At 38.0% G+C, this 17,350-nt stretch overlaps 1 protein-coding gene across 2 annotated transcripts in view; it reads right to left on the reverse strand.

Moving 5' to 3' along the window:
- LOC310731880 (DNA topoisomerase I, mitochondrial) overlaps window positions 1-17,350 on the reverse strand; it is a 64,151-nt gene that overhangs the window by 26,791 nt on the left and 20,010 nt on the right. For both annotated transcript variants that reach the window (XM_083551922.1, XM_083551921.1), the window contains exons 7-10: window positions 15,513-15,634; window positions 4,915-5,037; window positions 2,757-2,944; window positions 873-1,017 (exon numbers count right to left, since the gene is read on the reverse strand). In XM_083551922.1, the coding sequence (XP_083408048.1) occupies window positions 873-1,017; window positions 2,757-2,944; window positions 4,915-5,037; window positions 15,513-15,634 (578 nt within the window). The remainder of the gene's footprint in view (window positions 1-872; window positions 1,018-2,756; window positions 2,945-4,914; window positions 5,038-15,512; window positions 15,635-17,350) is intronic.

Consider the following 17,350-nt stretch of genomic DNA (forward strand, 5'->3'; position numbering starts at 1 on the left):
CATGGAGAGCACAATGATATTAATTAATTATAATTTAGACTTTATGTAATTAATATTCAAATTTTTTTCATTTAGCACATTTTCATGATGCAGTGCTGTTTTTTTTATTTGTGTTTTTATTTTTGTAATAAAGTTCAGTACTATTTTACATTAAAGAAGTTGACAATTTTTTTATTCAGTATCTAAATTTAAAAACCATCAAAAGATTACCCGGATATCGGCAAGTACGATCCATCCTAGCTATCGGTAGGGGCAAACCGATCGCAGTTGACAACACTGCTGCCCTCTACACACTACGTGGTGCCACGGTAAAACACTAAGAAACTGGCATCTACAATATGTTTATAAATGGCTATAAACTGGAAAGTAGGAACGGGGGGGGGGGGGGGGGGGGTAATAAATATATAAAGAAGAGGAAGGCAGTAAGGCAGAGCTCCAGTAACAGAAGAAAGGAGAGGCGAAGGTGCAGTTCGTAACTCATTCCAAATCTTCGTTCCTGTGGGAATAACCTCGCTTATTGTGACATGTGCGTAATTGAGTAATGATGGAATTGATTGCTTTGCATCCTGATTTGATTGTGTGCGAGAAAGGCGGCGAATGGAGCGAGACAAATGACAAGATGAAGCATGCGGGGGGAGGGGGGAGGAAACACGCCGGCACGGAAAACACTTCACTCTCTGCTTTAGTTTGATTAACCAGCGCCCGGCACTACACCTAAATGTCATCACAACTAATCTATTAACCGAGGGAGGCAAATGCAGATTGACATGCTTAAGGAAACAGCGAGCAAACTGGTGGAGGGGGGTGGAGGTGACGGTGGGGGTTTTGGGTCATAGAAACAAATCATAAAAAGGACGAGGGTGAAATGATACCTTGAGCTTGGAATTGGCGTTGAGCATGATGTATTTGCAGGAGCCCTGGACGTTCTCAGTCCAGCTGGCCAGCCAGGTCACCGTGTTGTCATGTCGCACCTCTTTCCAGCTGTGACCAGCAGGAGCTTGTGGGATACGAGTATCGCTGTGGAGCAGATCGGAGAATACATTGTGTAAAAGCAGGGTTTCTGCAGGTTTTACAAAGTCTGATTTAAGATTTTTTAAGAATAAATGTAAGACCTATATCACAACATAAATTAGGGAAAAAAAAAAAAAAAAAAAAAAAAAAAACTTTCCCATAGCTCAAAAATTTTATCCGTTTTACATCTGTGGTACAATCAGACAGAGATTCGCACCCATAACAGAAAGCTGATCGGCTGTTGCATGTTGGTCTCATTTATAGTTGTAATACAGTGAATTATATTTGGACTAGCAACAGAAACAACTACAACACCATGGCAACTAACAAACAAAAACCTTCTAAAGTAGAGGTAGCCTTACATGGACATCGGAAAATTAAGACCTGTTTAAAATGATTAAAGACCTAGAACAGTGAATTTAAGACTTTTTAGACACTTTTGAAAGACCCCACAGAAACCCTGTGTACACCTCGACAAGTTTCTTTTATGTTCATTTGACTGTTGATATGGGAAAAAAAATTAATTCTTTTATAAACTTTATAAAACTCAACCATATTTGTCATGGAAAAAAAGAAAAAAGCGATTAAACATCAATCTTTAAGATACGCATCTAACCTTGAACATCACAGCGGTGAGTTCTTTTGCCAGCGCTAATGCTTTAAACTTTCATTCATCATTCATTAATTTTCTCCCGCTTATCCGTAATTCGGGTCGCGGGGGCAGCAGTCTAAGCAGGCCCCCGCCTTCGACTGCTGCCCAATCCTCACAGCACCGTCCCTTACGGTCCCTCCTGCAGGTGGTGAGCCCACGGGAAGGCAGCCCCACGTCACGCCTGACGTCACGGACCTTGATATTTCCCTCGTAAGGGACCCCCGGAGAACAGAGGGTTAAGGGCCTTGCTCAAAGGCCCAAGAGTGGCAGCTTGGCGATACCGGGGCTTGAACCCCAGACCTTTCGATCGGTAAACTTCTACTTCACAAACAAATACAATTGACCAAAATGACATTTTTATGTAATATAAAATACTTTCTCGGCTCTCTGCCTACATGCATATTATGTAAAGCCAGAAAAATTGGACCCTGCAGAAGTCTAAACCTTTGTCAGTGTGATTTTCTGGTTATTTCATAAGACATGCACCATGGTAACCTGTGCCGTCACATCCACACAAAAGACTGAAAGTTATCGAATAAACTAAAAATAAATCAAGCCAACAGACCAGAGCTGGCTGAAATAATTACAATTATTTCCCCACTGATATTAGCATGAACAGAGCTAATATTAAAAACAATAAGGCAAAAGAGAAAACATCTTTTCGGTTCTAAACTTAGCAGAAAATGTTTTCCCACGAGCACATTAGGGTATAAATGCAGCGTCAGATGAAGCCTACAGATTTTCAAAGCCTGAACCTTGTGATTGAAAAACCTGTAAAAAAAAAAAAAAAATATATATATATATATATATATATATATATATATATATATATATATATATATAAAAAAATGAACACTTCAGAAGAAGATGAAGTCTTCCCCAACTATATACAATGTCAAAAGTTCATCATTTCGAGGGTTTTCCCAAGATGCCACACACATACTCTCGAACAAGTATGGAGGAAGCTTCCTAAGAACATGCAAGAGTAAGCAAAAAGTACTGTTTTTCGAGGACACACAGGGCCACAAGAAGAGATTAGCACAAGATCTTCTATCACACAGCAGCTGAATCGTCTGAACCTGTGTACTGTTACCGGCTGCAGTTGATGATAACGTCCTCTGGCTGAAGCCTCTTCTTCAGCATTCCCTGTTTAGGATGTTCTCCTCTGCCTCGGAAAAGCCCTGGAGGCTCAATCTTAAAGTTGCCGATGCGTTCCCGGTGGTGGTCCAACATACAGTAGCCGTACTCTTCCAGAATCTTCTGATTGGACTCTTTTATAACCTGATTAAAAAAAATTTTTTTTTTACAGTTTAGACAGAAAGAAAGGCAAAGATTAGTTCTGCTTCGCAATACAATGTTTTTCTTTTGCATTTTTACGCACTAAGAGCGCCAGCACAGTATTTTACAGTGAAGTTCTTGCCCCTGGAATGTCTCTAGTGTGATTCAGGGCAAAACTAGTGCAACATGTTTAAGGGGAAGAATGAGGGGAAACCTGGAGTCAGTGCTTAACAGCTCTAATATTGGCCCAAGGTAGAAATAACAAGTGTCATTCGAACAGATAAAATAAAATAAAAATACAATAGAAAATATTTTCACAATATTTTGAACAAAACAATTACAGAAAAATAAATACTTTTTTGGGATAATTAATTAAACGCTACAGAGAAAGATTATTTTTGATGAAACGTTAAAGAAAATGATTAATTGAAACAAACACTGTAGCATCAGTGCCATTTAAATGGGAAATTCTGTATAACCAGTTTCATGTGATCGGAACTGGCGTGTGCTGTATATATTTTATTGCGTAGTCAGATTGGAAAATTCTGGTGTTCAAACAGCGAAAAATCTCGTTCGATGAAAGGAATAAAAGCCTTGATACGCTTTCAGATCATAGACAAAAGCATTTGCCTGCATTTGGTTTTAATTTCAAGCTATTTCTCCTGAGATCATCATCATAATATGACTATACAGTCCTCTGCCTGTGAATTTCAAACATTATTTCCTTTAAGGTGTATTACATTTACAGCATTTGGAACACGCACTTATCCAGAGTTACTTACAATTATCTCATTCATAGAACTGATCCTTGCTCAAGGGCCAGCAGTGGCAGCTCAGTGGAATTGGGATTTGAACTTGCGACCTTCTGATCAGAAGTCCATCCACTGAGTGACCACTTTCCCCTGAAGTTGATTCTATTAATGCAATCAATTAGCTGAACAACCAATATGACTGTTAACTACCACCTTTTATTCTGGGTAATATACTAAATATACATTCAGTATGTATGTTAGAAGCTGCCTGAACGGAGGACTTTGTTCTTTGGAATGCAATGCTAAGAATAAACAGTTGACATGTGTCTGACAGTTAGAAGTACACACTAGAGCTGAAACGTTTCCTCGAGTAACTTGAGCAATTAGAGTACAAAAAACATTGAATCTAAGCAAGCTTAGTTTAGTTCACTTAACTAAACACGGAGCACTGTTTCCCTACGGACCCTTTTTACTGATGCACCACCTGCTAAACTCTGGACGATGTTGGGGTCTCATTTATAAACGTGGCATACACAGAATACCGGGCTGGAAACGTGCGTACACCACTTTCAGCACGAAGGTTGTGCAAATCTGTGTCGCCAATTCCCCTTCTCGCCTTCTGTGTTTCCACGTTGTGTGTACGCAGGGATCACTTTTTCCTCAGGGTTTATTTACAGGTGCGCACGTTCTCACGAAGGTTTTGATAAATCGGAACCTTTGTGTGGAAAGTGGCGTGCGCACGTTTATAAATGAGACCCCTGGACAGAACAACACAGAAGTAATAAAAAAAATAAAATAAAAAAAAAGAACACAACAGAAAGTTTCCAAAGTTTAGGGAAACATTTCAAACAAAAGAAAACACCGTACAGTTTGTCTAACTACTTTTAAAGTAGTTCGAAATTGATTTTTATATTTTATAGAATTTGTATTATTATTTTTATTAATTTTTTCTTATATTTTAAATTTATTTATATATTTGTATTTTGATGTAATGTGGAAATTAAATGCACTAAATAGGTTACGTTTTCACAGATTGCAGATTTGAGCAATAAAAACACGTTTTCAAAAAAACAAAAACAAACAAAAAATAAAATTCTAACTAACGTTCATTTCAAGAGATCAGTCTTATTTTTTTCTTGTATATTTAGTATTGCTTTATAATGAAGGAAAACTACTTATCCGGTTACTCGATTAATCAATGGTTGTATCCCTAGTACACACCAGTTTTTCTTCTTTGCTCATGTTCTTCCTTGCCTCCACTTTCTCTCTGTGCATGGAATGCAGCTCTCCAAAGTCACACTTATTGAGGTCAGTGATCAGCATCCGTTCCTTCAGAGTCATCTCCTACACACACACACACACACACACACACACACACACACACACACACACACACACACACACACACACACACACACACACACACACACACACACACACACACACACAGCACAAGTATTGGAATATTTAACTGTTCCAGCCAAAAAGTTTCTTCATCAAAATATTAAAGCAAAGTTCGAGGCATATGATTATATAGCATGTCTGTAGATGAGGTAGCATTACATTTTCCTTCACTTGAACTACAGTAGGAGACTCAAAACCTGTTCCAGCATGGCAGTGTCCCTGTTCACAAAGTGATCTCCATGAACATAGGCTTTACATCGTTTGCAATAGGAAGATTTTTGGTGGTCTGCTCTAGAGCTCAGACCTCAACCCTATCGAACACCTTTGGGAAGAATTGTAAAGCTGTCTGCATCCCTTCAGGTACATCAAAACCTGACTTCATTAAAGCCCTTTTTACTGAATGAGCACAAATATATATATATAAATAAAATAGAAAATAATTTTTTATATATATCACATACATACATACACACAGTGGAACCCGGTTATCTCGCCCTCGGTTACCTCGACAACCCTATTAAGTCGACGTTTTTGAAGTGGAACCGCCAAATTCTCGCTTTGTCTAAGCATTTTTTTATCGGTTATGTCAACTTTTTTATGTCGCCGAACTTATGTCGCCTGATATCTCGAGCACAAGGGGGGAAAAATTTGCCATTTAACGTCGGTTATCTCGGTGCAGCCGCAGAAGAACTCGCGGAAGTGGCGGAAAAATCAACCCTTACAGCTGCTACAGGTGTTGTATTGTATACTGGTAAATCTCTGCTGTTAGTTACTGCACATATGCATTTTGTTGTTAAATGTTATGCGATGAACGGGAGGCGATGGTAGGAGCACGGCACAGAACGTGGGATGAGCAGCAAAAGCATAGAATTAACACCGGCAGGATCGGGGGGGAATCCGCGGTGCACTTTGGGAAGAAAAGCGCAGCCGGTGAGAGAGTGCCGGTGGGAAGACACGTACCGGGATACGCATGCGTGATAACAACGACCGCCGTGAACCAACATATACCAACAATAACGGACAGTGAGAGTGTGGAAGTTTAAATAGGAGCTGGTGATGATGATAAACGAGCACCATATGTGCGAGATTGAAGCCGGGAGCTTCAGAGAAAGCGGCCGAGAAAAGCACCTGCCACGCCGAAGGGGGCGCTGAAGGGGGCGTGGCAGGTGGATTCCTGACAGTTAACAAACATGTACTGTACATTTTTATAGCATGCCTTCATCAAACAAATCGCAGCAACGCTGTTGTGTAAAAAACCCTGGAAAAACACGTGCATGCACACTCATTTATTAACGCACATCATGTACATAAAGAAATTTCAAGCACGTTAATATACTGCCGCCATTTTGATTTTCGTTTATCTCGATCATCGGTTACCTCGATGCTTATTGGCGACCCCCAGGACATCGACATAACCGGGTTCCACTGTGTGTGTGTGTGTGTGTGTGTGTGTGTGTGTATATATATACATATATATATATATATAAATAATATATACACATATACATATGTACATATACATATATATACACATATACATACACATATATACATACACACAAACACATATATATATATATATATATATATACACACACACACACACACACACACATACATATATATATAAATATAAATATTTTTTTTTATTTTATTTATTATACATATATATAATATAAAAAAAGAAATTATAATTTTTATTTATACATATACACATATATATATATATATATATATATATATATACACATACATACACGTATATACATACATACATATATATACATACATACACGTATATACATACATATATACATACATACATACATACGTATATATATTAAATATTTTTTGAATTTTATTTATTATACATATATTTAATATATATAAAAAAGAAATTATAATTTTTTTATACACACACACACACTTTGTAACGTAACACATGTTATGGTTAAAAATTAAAATCATTATTTGTGATAATCTCTGATGTATATCAGTCAGATACGGCTGCAACAACTAATTGATAAAATTAATAATAATCGATAATATTCATTATTGAAGAGAGTTGAACTTTGTTGTGTATATTTTTTATGTACACAAATACTTTGAATAAGAGTTTGATATTTTTATAATAAGCAAAACATCTAATATTTTTATTTTTTATTGTCTGATTAATCAAATTATCATAAGCAATCGTTAACCCATTTAATCCCACTGGTCACAATTGTGACCACAATTTTTCCTTGCATGTTTTTGTGTAAAATAAAAAAAGTAACTCATATTATGAGCATATGTTCATATATAATGAAAATGTAAGCTGTCTTTATGAGTTATTGGCAGGTCTAACATGAATGGTTAGTTTGGTCATGTGACCACACACATTTATTTCCTGGTGCTGCCATCTGAACGGAAGGATGACGTCAAAGCTCAGAAAGGACAGGTAAAAATACTAAGTTCCTTTTTGAATAGCTTTTTTTATTTATTTTTTTTGCAGATTTCATCATGAAAGGGTTATCTATACATACACATTAAAATTAAATTAATTCATGCTTTATTCTGGTGTCAAACTGCAGATTAATAAAGACAGTTACAATAGTGACCAGTGGTATAACACAGGGAGTCTATGTTCCCCATATGTAATTCTGTGTTATTTTTATGAACTCTCTTTCAGACTGACATTAAGTCAAGTTTTGGATTTACTTGACACTGATGACTCAGAGCCTGCAATTTGTAAAATAGCAGTGGTCCCTAGGATAGAGAAAGATGCAATAGAAAGCGACTGTGATAGCGATGTATTTGACATGGATTTAACTGGTGACTCAGCTCACATACCATCAAGAATTTTGAATTCTACTGCAGAACTGTTTGGATATGATAATATTGAGGAAATTAAACCTGAATGCGAGGAGCAACCAAAACTCACAATTCAAACAAGAAGTTTCTCAAAAAAACTTGAAGCTGCTTCATCATCTTTATTGCCCTCTTCAGATGCTACTACTGCCACCATACCGGCCTTTTTCAGAAAACATCCCTGAACCTGCCTGCAGTGACCAACCAAAACTCAAAATCCGAACCAGAAATCATACAAAACAACTTGAAGCTGCTTTATCATCTGTATTGCCTTCTTCAGATGCTACTACTGCCACCATACCAGTGCCCTTGGCAGAAAGCACCCCCGCTCAGCTGATTAAAAGGAACAAGAGTAGGTCTTTCAGAAAGTCTAAAAAAAACCTGCAAAAAGCAATTTGCCCGACTACATTGTGTATGAACCAACAGCAGGACAATGTCTAAAAGCAACAAATCCAAATCCATTGGATGTGTTTGTAGCATTGTACCTCCCATCTCTGAGAGATCTTACCATAGAAATGTCAAATCTCTACTCAGTATAGAACAAATACACACCTCTTAATTTAAGCATGGCTGAACTACTTGTATTCTATAGTGTGCCACCTCTGGATATTGTACTGTTCCACGACGGCATTTGCTCTGGTCACTAGATGGGAATGTCCACAACAGCAGCATCTCCAATGCTATGAGACGAAACAGATTTGATGAAATTATGGCTTCCATCCATGTTGTGGACAACACAAAGTGCAACAATGACCCCTTCTTTAAGGTGAGGCCAATCTTCCAGGAGCTCAATAACTCATACAAAATTCTGCCATTCAGTAAATGGCTGTCAGCTGATGAGAGTGTGATTCACTACTATGCGTGACACGGGTACAAGCAGTTCATAAAGGGAAAACCCATCCGCTACGGCTATAAGGTTTGGAGCCTGGCATCCTCAGGGGGTTACCTCTACCACATGGAGCCTTATGCTGGAGTGCATACCCTTCTTCCAGAGACTGGGTTAGGTCATGGGCCAAGTGTAGTGCTGGGTTTGGCTGATCAAGCTGGTGTTCCAGGAGGATGCAACTTCACGCCTTCAACCTTTTCACCACATTATCCCTGATTGATGAGATGACAAAGTAAGGATATGGGTGCACTGGGACCATGTGGCAAAACCAGTTGTGTGATGTGCCATTTAAACCAATGAAGGAATTCCAAAAGTTACAGAGAGGCTTCACAGAAGTTCTGTCTGAAGGAGAAAAGCTACTGGTGAGGTGGAGGGATAACAGTGTGGTCACTGTTGCAAGCAATGTGGAAAATGTCTACATAGAGTTACCAGTTAGGAGATGGAATAAGGAAAGAAAGGCATATGACTACCTCCAGCAACCTCAAATAATCCACAATTACAACCAGCAAATGGGAGGAGTAGATCTACATGATCTTCAGGTGTCCCGTTACCACAGCACAATAAGATCAAAAAAGTGGTGGTGGCCAAATTATGCCTGGACTCTCCACAGTGCTGTGGTCAACATGTTTATTTAATTGTTTTAATTTATTATTTTATTTCTGAAAGGTTTTTTCATTTTGCAATTTTAAGTATTTTGTGTCATTTATAATGATTAAATTCTAAGCAATTTCCTATAGTGTTATTTTATCATAATTAAAAAAAAAAAATTTTATTTTTGAAACTGCACAATGTTTACCTATTTGTTATTCCAATAAAACACTTCAACAACTTAATCCAGTCTTTAAACAAGTTTTTTCTGTATTTATATACACCATAGACTTAGACTCCCTGTGTTCTACCACCGGTCACAATTGTGACCAGAGATAAAACATTTTTTCATGGTCTTTTCAAATATATTTTTTTGCATTATTGACAATGATTGTTTAATATACTTACATCACAAATTCATATATGTCATCTCTGGGAAAAATTTGGGATTAAATGGGTTAATAGAGTCAGAATCTCTGGTGTTTTCCATGTGTTTAGTCTCACGATCAGGGGTGCTGTATTGTCATGGCAACAGCTGCCTCACATCGTACCATCGTACTAATCACAGCTGTGCAGATCCAGTCTAGCGCCAATCTTTTGGCAGCGCTCAGATTCTGCTCCTAACCCCACGAAAACACACCATTTGGCCATGTCCACACTAATACACTTTCGTTGAAAAACATTTTTCTTTATGCGACAACACAGTTTTCATGTCACAGTGTAGAGGCTTTCGCCATGAAAACGAGGACATTTCAAAGAGCAGGAAAGTAAACAATCCCCCCCAACTAATCCAGACCTGGAAATCGCTCAAATCAAATTCCATACTTTTCCAAAAATGCAATAGAGAGAGAGCGCGAGAGAGAGAGAAATCGATAAAAAAAAAAAAATAATAATTCAAAGTGCGGCTTTAAATACGTTAATTGGTTCAGTGTAATGAAAAAGAAGGATAATGGCAGCCTTAATGGAACAAAAATCTCAAAATAATCCGAACCACCTGAGAAAAATCAGAACACTGCCCTGCCTCATCGCTAATGATCACTAAATCTCTAGAGCATAGGGAAGGTCATGGCTCTGGGTACAATTGAGCATTGCGCTGGTAGTATAATAAATCCCTGATGTTTCTTTCATGTTGTTCAATATCTCCCTACCAGTGAATCACTGTAATCGCCCTGCCTGAGGCGGGCACCAGGGGACCTGCATACATGCTATTTCAATTTAAAGCGCTCAAAAGAGTGACCCTGTTTCTCTCTACCGCCACCTCTTTTTGTCCATATTGCTTGTGTACACACTCGGTCACACAAAAAAAACCACAGGTACGCACAGCCTCCGATGGCACCCCAGGGGCGGATGAGAAGTAAAATAGATTGCGAAGTTTTTTGCCTTTTTAACACATGCGGCAGAGCCATTAGGACGTATGAATCAGATTTGACATCCTCATAACATGACCTTGGCAATGTATTGTGCGATTTGTTTAAATCAGTTAATAGAAATAATTAACAAAAAACAAGCGCTTCCCTTGTTTTACTCTTCGCCATGATGGAGCACGTTTTAAAAAAGATGCATATGAATGGTTTTCTGAGGAAGGAAACATGCTCATCCAAGTCTAATGATTTGTCCACCCAGGATTAAAAGAGATCACTGGTCACCATCCTGTCATGACAGCTGCTCATCTATGTTATGACATTTATGCAAATGTTACTCGAATATCCCAGGTGTACAGAGTACAGAATATCTATACTTTATAAAGTGTGTAAACTGAGTTCTTGTGCATTTCATTAATGCAAATGGGCCTTTAATGTGAGCTAATTAGCACGAGCACTAAAACACATTGACACATCACCTCTATCTGTGCACACTCTCCAGTGTGCACTTCCACTTAACCTTCTTCTACCTCATTACTGTGTGCTCGGTGCGAAGGCCACAGTGATCGAAAAAGCGACTGCGGAGCGCCGTGAGCGTGCCGAGATGCATTCAATTCATCAGCAGATGAACCACAGTCGTGATGTGCAATTATTTTTTTTAATCGGGAATTGAACAGAACGCGTAGTGTATACTGCAGTCATTAGGGGGGGGGGGGGGGAAATAAATAAATAATTTAAAAATATATATATATATATATACACACACACACACACACACACACACACACACACACACACACACACACACACACACACACACACACTCTATAAAAAGGCATTCAGAATGAATGCATAAACAGTGAACATCACAGGCCTAGAGTGCTGGGTGGTACTTTGTGGCTCTTACATCATTTTTGAGGTCGGATTACGCAATGGCATCGGTCGCATCAATCGCATCTATATCAATCTCTTTTCTCTCCTCCTTTCAATTTTTCAATTCCACGTTCACAATCTTTAATTGACGGTGGAGCAGTGGGCGGAGACTGTGCTCACTGAGGCGAGGTGAGGCTTCGGTGTTGTAATAAAAAAAAAGTTAAATTGGATTTGTTCATATGGCAGGATCAAGGGGGGGAGGGAGGGGGGGGGCAATGGGTTGTCTGGATTAGCATATCAATGCCTTTATACAAATCGCATTTTCAAGAGCATTGAGCACTAAGCAGCACGAAATTAATTCTGCATGATAGGCTCTAGGCCATGCTTGAGTCGGGTCACCCCTCTCTCCCACTGAACGATCTATCATCCATCTCTCAGCAGTGCATATCTGACTGGAAGGAAGAAGGAGAGGAGAGAGAGAAAAAAAAAAAAAAAAAAAAAAAAAAAAAAAAAAAAAAAAAAAAAAACTTTCGAAGGGTCTTTGAACTCCAAAGAAATCTATCTGAAATGATAAAAACAGAAGAGCGAAAAGAAGATATAAATGTGAAGTTTTATAATCTTTCTTGGTTGGCCATACGTATGAAGAGATTAATGGAAAATGTGAAACCATTAATGCTGTACGACTTCAAATGTAATACCGCAGCTTGTTCCAATCCCAAATCTATTGTATCTCCAAGCTTAACGGGAATGAATAGACTTTCTTCTTGATCCTTTTTAATGTTTGCCTGCTGCAGGAACCGGATTGATTTCATTTAGTCGAAGTGCACAATGGTTCAAGCAGCATTAACCTCTTTAGGAAGAGCTGTCTTTCGCCAAACACCATTTTAAGAAAGAAGGTTTACAATATTACTCTTTCATGCAGGTTTATTTAATAAACACAACCTTCTTTTTTATAAACTACAGATATACCAAATGAACTATGAAACTGAAATACCGACATGAAGTACGAAATAACTTTTGCTAAAACTTATAATACACATTAGTGATGTATATTTTAGAGGCATGTGATATGACCAAAAATATATTTTCTCTCTCCATTACTTATTGCACCCTCGTGAATAAACTCTGGAGACAAAGTCAAACAAACTCAAAGCACACCATCTGCACCAATAAAGCCAGAATCAATAAAAAATTAAAAGGACACTGAACTAGCATGAACTACTGGAACCCCCGGTGTACAAGATGTTAATTTTCCCATAAGAATGAATGTAAAAGCAATTAATCCGTTCCCAGACCTCAGGCGATAAACATAAAAAGTAATAAATTATAAACAAAGAAATAAATAACTTTGTTCTTTATGATTGTCTGCAATATGACGTGTTTAACAGTAAGTGCAAAGACCTTGTGTGCGTACACCACGTTCATGTTTTCCTGCAATTTCCTTCTTTATTGTTATGTTTTTTTTACAACCTTCATTCCAGCGCTATCACTAGACTTCTTGGGACTCGTGATGCTAAATTAAAAGTGAAATAAAACAAAAAAAGCACAATATTTACACAAGAGAACGACGAGAACGCACTCAGAACAATGTCTACGAAGCGACTGAGCATGAAGCATGGGGACGGAGGTGAGTAGCGGCGAGCAGAATGCGTGACTGGAACCAAATGCGTCAAAAGAAATGCTCGTCTTCCCGAAAAATGCTTGAACCCCTACAAAGATTTTTACTGGTAAAACCGCTCGTATATTCTCGTACTACAAGGCACTTGTACGCTGGGGTTCCACTGTACATACATACACAGTATATATATTTTTGTACCGTAATTTCTGGACTATTAGGCGCACCCAAACATAAGCCGCACCCACTGAATTTTACAAAGTTTTTTTTTTTTTTTTTACATAAATGCACTTTATGGAGCTTGTATTGTGTTGTAGCTCTATGTTGTTGTTTAGTGTAGCACCAGGGTTCCGGAGGAACGTTGTCTCGTTTTTACCGTGTACTGTGTACCACTGTGTATATTAGAAATGACAATAAAAGCCTCTTGATTTGACTTGAAATAAGCCGCAGGTGCCAACATTGAATCTAATGAACTTTACACAGGCTTTAACTAAAGACAGTGTCTGTTACACGGCTTGTATCTAAACAGTAGCCTACCAAGAAAGCCATTGTTCACGGTCTTCCCCCTTCCTTTCACAACAATTTCTCTCTGAAGTTTTTCTTTTGGCATCGTCGTGCGTTTAAAAATCACCATCGGTGAATCTTTTCTCTCCCGATGCCGTGCAGCTCAGAACACAGGTGAAATGCGTTTTTTCATGCCTGTTTGTTTTTAGCGTGACAGCAGCAGGTCAAACGTCTGAGGAACCTCATCCATATTTATGATGTGGTGCGGCCCGATTCAGTGGGAGCGCATCTGATTTGATATAAAGAGTTTCATTGGTTCACCTTAACCTCCTAAGACCTGAGCTTTGGTTTGGCTTGCATTTTAGATTCCTTCCAGTTATTTGGGGTAAGGAAGAACCAATAATTATAATAACCATATATTTTCTTTGAACATGAAGCTTCTCTTGGAAAAAAATGAGGTCACTTATGTGGACACTCGGTCTGTATCTACAGAAAACAATAAAGACACCATTGTGCACAATGTTCACATAATGTTACGGGGCTCAAAGCGTGGGGGAAAAAAGTAGCTGCTTTTAGTCGGGAAAATACGGTATATATATTATCTATCTATCTATCTATCTATCTATCTATCTATCTATCTATCTATCTATCTATCTATCTATCTATCTATCTATCTATCTATCTATCTATCTATCTATCTATCTATCTATCTATACACACACACACACACTCAATAATTTATTTCGAACATTTCTCTTTCTGCACTTAAAACACAAACCAAACTCTACTATGACTGTGAGCATACAATGGACATATCAATGATATACCAGTTTAGTATAGAAATTAGATTTTCACACTGTTAAGCAAAGACACCGATTTGATTCATCTGATAAAATGATAAAAAAAAAATAAAAATAACCCAAAATAGGTCAGGTGGGATGACAAGTCCTTAGCTAGTCCAAAGAACAAGTGAATGTACAATGTACTGGTCTGGCTTGTGTTTTGCTTGTCCGAAATCCTAATTAAGCAGGCTAAGAACGTAATTAACTACGGCGAGTCACAAACAACTACATATATTTTTGGGTTCTGGTTAGCGCCTTTATTTTACTTCGGATGATTTATTCTTAGATTTCCACACATACATTTTCCTGATTCTGAAAAGGTCGTGTCATCTGTGCAGTAATTAAATGGACTAAAAGGTGATGTGTGTTGCAGCAGCCAGCTGGAATTATAATGAGTAGAAAGCACTAAAGTGGCAGCGTCGGGGTGCGTCACATCACTGTTAAGTACATTTTGTTCAAAATTAGTCAATAAGGAGTAGTGTTCTTTCACTGGTTGTTGAATCAGCAAAAGTGAGTGTCAGCCTAATGATACTAGTACAAATAAACTACTGTATATTAAAGAAAAAATAGGAATTGGTAAAAATCGCTCATTGTTAATGATGAAGCCTATAGCCCATACAATTCACCATGGGTACTGATCTCTCCATTCTTGGTTAGACGGTCACGCTTGGTTAACAGAACCTAGATGTCGAACTATTAAGCTTTGTGTATAAAACATACTGTATGTTTACAGCCAAAGCTGCAACAACGAACCCCTATGCCACTGAGTCCATGTGCATATTTGCCAGGTTATCTATACCCACCAAATGATCTCAAGCTCAGCACTGGCATGCATCCCACCATCACAGAAGACATCTACAAGTCTCTATGGACATGGATGAATCATCTCCACCTACCTTCCTCCAGTCTTTAAAGAAGTTGTCACGAAACACATCCTTTGTGGTATACTCGTGATCCAGCATCTGAGCAAAAAACAAAGCGACTTCTTCAGCAGCCAAGCTCAGCTTTACAGGATCACCTATAGCACAAATACATAGCAGAGACATCAAGCTTCACAAAGATGATGAGGTGAAAAATCATTGTGGACAATTGATAAGGTGATTACATAAGCCTGCATCTGATATCAACAAGCTATTTTAAAACGGAAATTAGGTTATTTATATACCCAACCCATTTCTAAATGGAAACGCAACAGAACAATTCGGGTTTTATGTTGGATAGTATTTTCTTGTCAATAAAAATGGTTGACGTGTACATTCATTCGTCATTTATTTCATAATCGTCTCTTATGATGAAGTGTAATGTTATACACCCTAAACTCTTGCTCTTTTCTCTCATTTCGCAAGCGTGACGGGAAGAAAACACAAGGGCCAACTGGCAGCAGGAAAAAGTGTGCGTCCCAAGTGACAGTGATGGATTCAATTAAAACACTCTGAACAAACACAATCTAAAAGCAGCAAATAACAGCAGCAGCAATCAATCACATTTTAAGCCACCATTGTGCTTTTTTCCCCACAAATGATTATGCATTTATACACCAATGGATATATGTTTTTTACTTTATATAGTTATAATAAGCAAAACATTTCATAAACTTTTTTTAAAATTAATAATAATAATCAGAACAATCGATCAATCAGAAAAATAATCGTCCGATCAATGAATTATCAAAATAAACGTTAGTTGCAGCCCTTAGTTGAAAGCTTCACCAGTGACAAGAAAAACCTGAGATTTATATATAAATATATATACATATATACAAATGTTTGCCTATATATATACATATACATACATACACACACACGTCCATGAACAAGTAATTATAAACAGAAGTTTTCAAACACCACATGACCCAGATGAAGGACACAGGCAAACCTCAGAATGGGTTTTATGCTCAATAAGAGAGAGATGGGTTATGTAAAATTATGTAAAAATTATTTAATAAAAATAAACAGTTCCTTATGGCATGCAACATTTGCCAATTATAACTATACAAAACCCTAATTCATAGTATTTATTATAAAAGTTACTTAAAAAATGGCAAAGTCACATACTGAGTTTAACTCTAAAATGTTGAAGCTTATAGTGGCTTCTTGTTGAAGAGTGCATGGGGGATTTCTCCTTTTAACACATTCCCTCATGTATTTGAGTATGAAAGGTGAAGCGACTTGTGAAAATCAATATTTTTATTATATTTTGCAGATGGCAAGTTGACAACCATGCTTAAAAAAAAGATGACATACCGGTAGAAGCATGGAGATGTTTAGGAGAGATGGCAGAGGAATTTTTAACAAGATTGTTTAACAAGAATTCTGGAGGTGAGAGGATGCCTGAGGAATGAAAAAGGCGTGTGCTGGTACCGATCTTTAAGAACAAGGGGGATGTGCAGACCTGCAGTAACTACAGGGGAATTAAGTTGATCAGTCACACTATGAAGTTATGTCACCACAAACGCATTATTTGCTTTGTCACCACAGACGCATTATTTGCAAATGTTGATGGAGAAGTATAGAGAAGGTCAGAAAGAGTTGCACTGTGTGTTTGTGGATTTAGAGAAAGTGTACGACAGGGTGGAGAGAGAAGTTGTGGTATTGTATGAGGAAGTCAGGTGTGTCAGAAGTATGTGAGGGTGGTGCAGGACATGTATGAGGACAGTGTGTCTGCAGGAACGACAGACTGGTTCAAGGTGAAGGTTGGACTGCATCAAGGATCGGCTCTGAGCCCTTTCCTGTTT

This window comes from Silurus aristotelis (assembly GCF_946808225.1).
Source record: "Silurus aristotelis genome assembly, chromosome: 10".
Taxonomy (NCBI): domain Eukaryota; kingdom Metazoa; phylum Chordata; class Actinopteri; order Siluriformes; family Siluridae; genus Silurus; species Silurus aristotelis.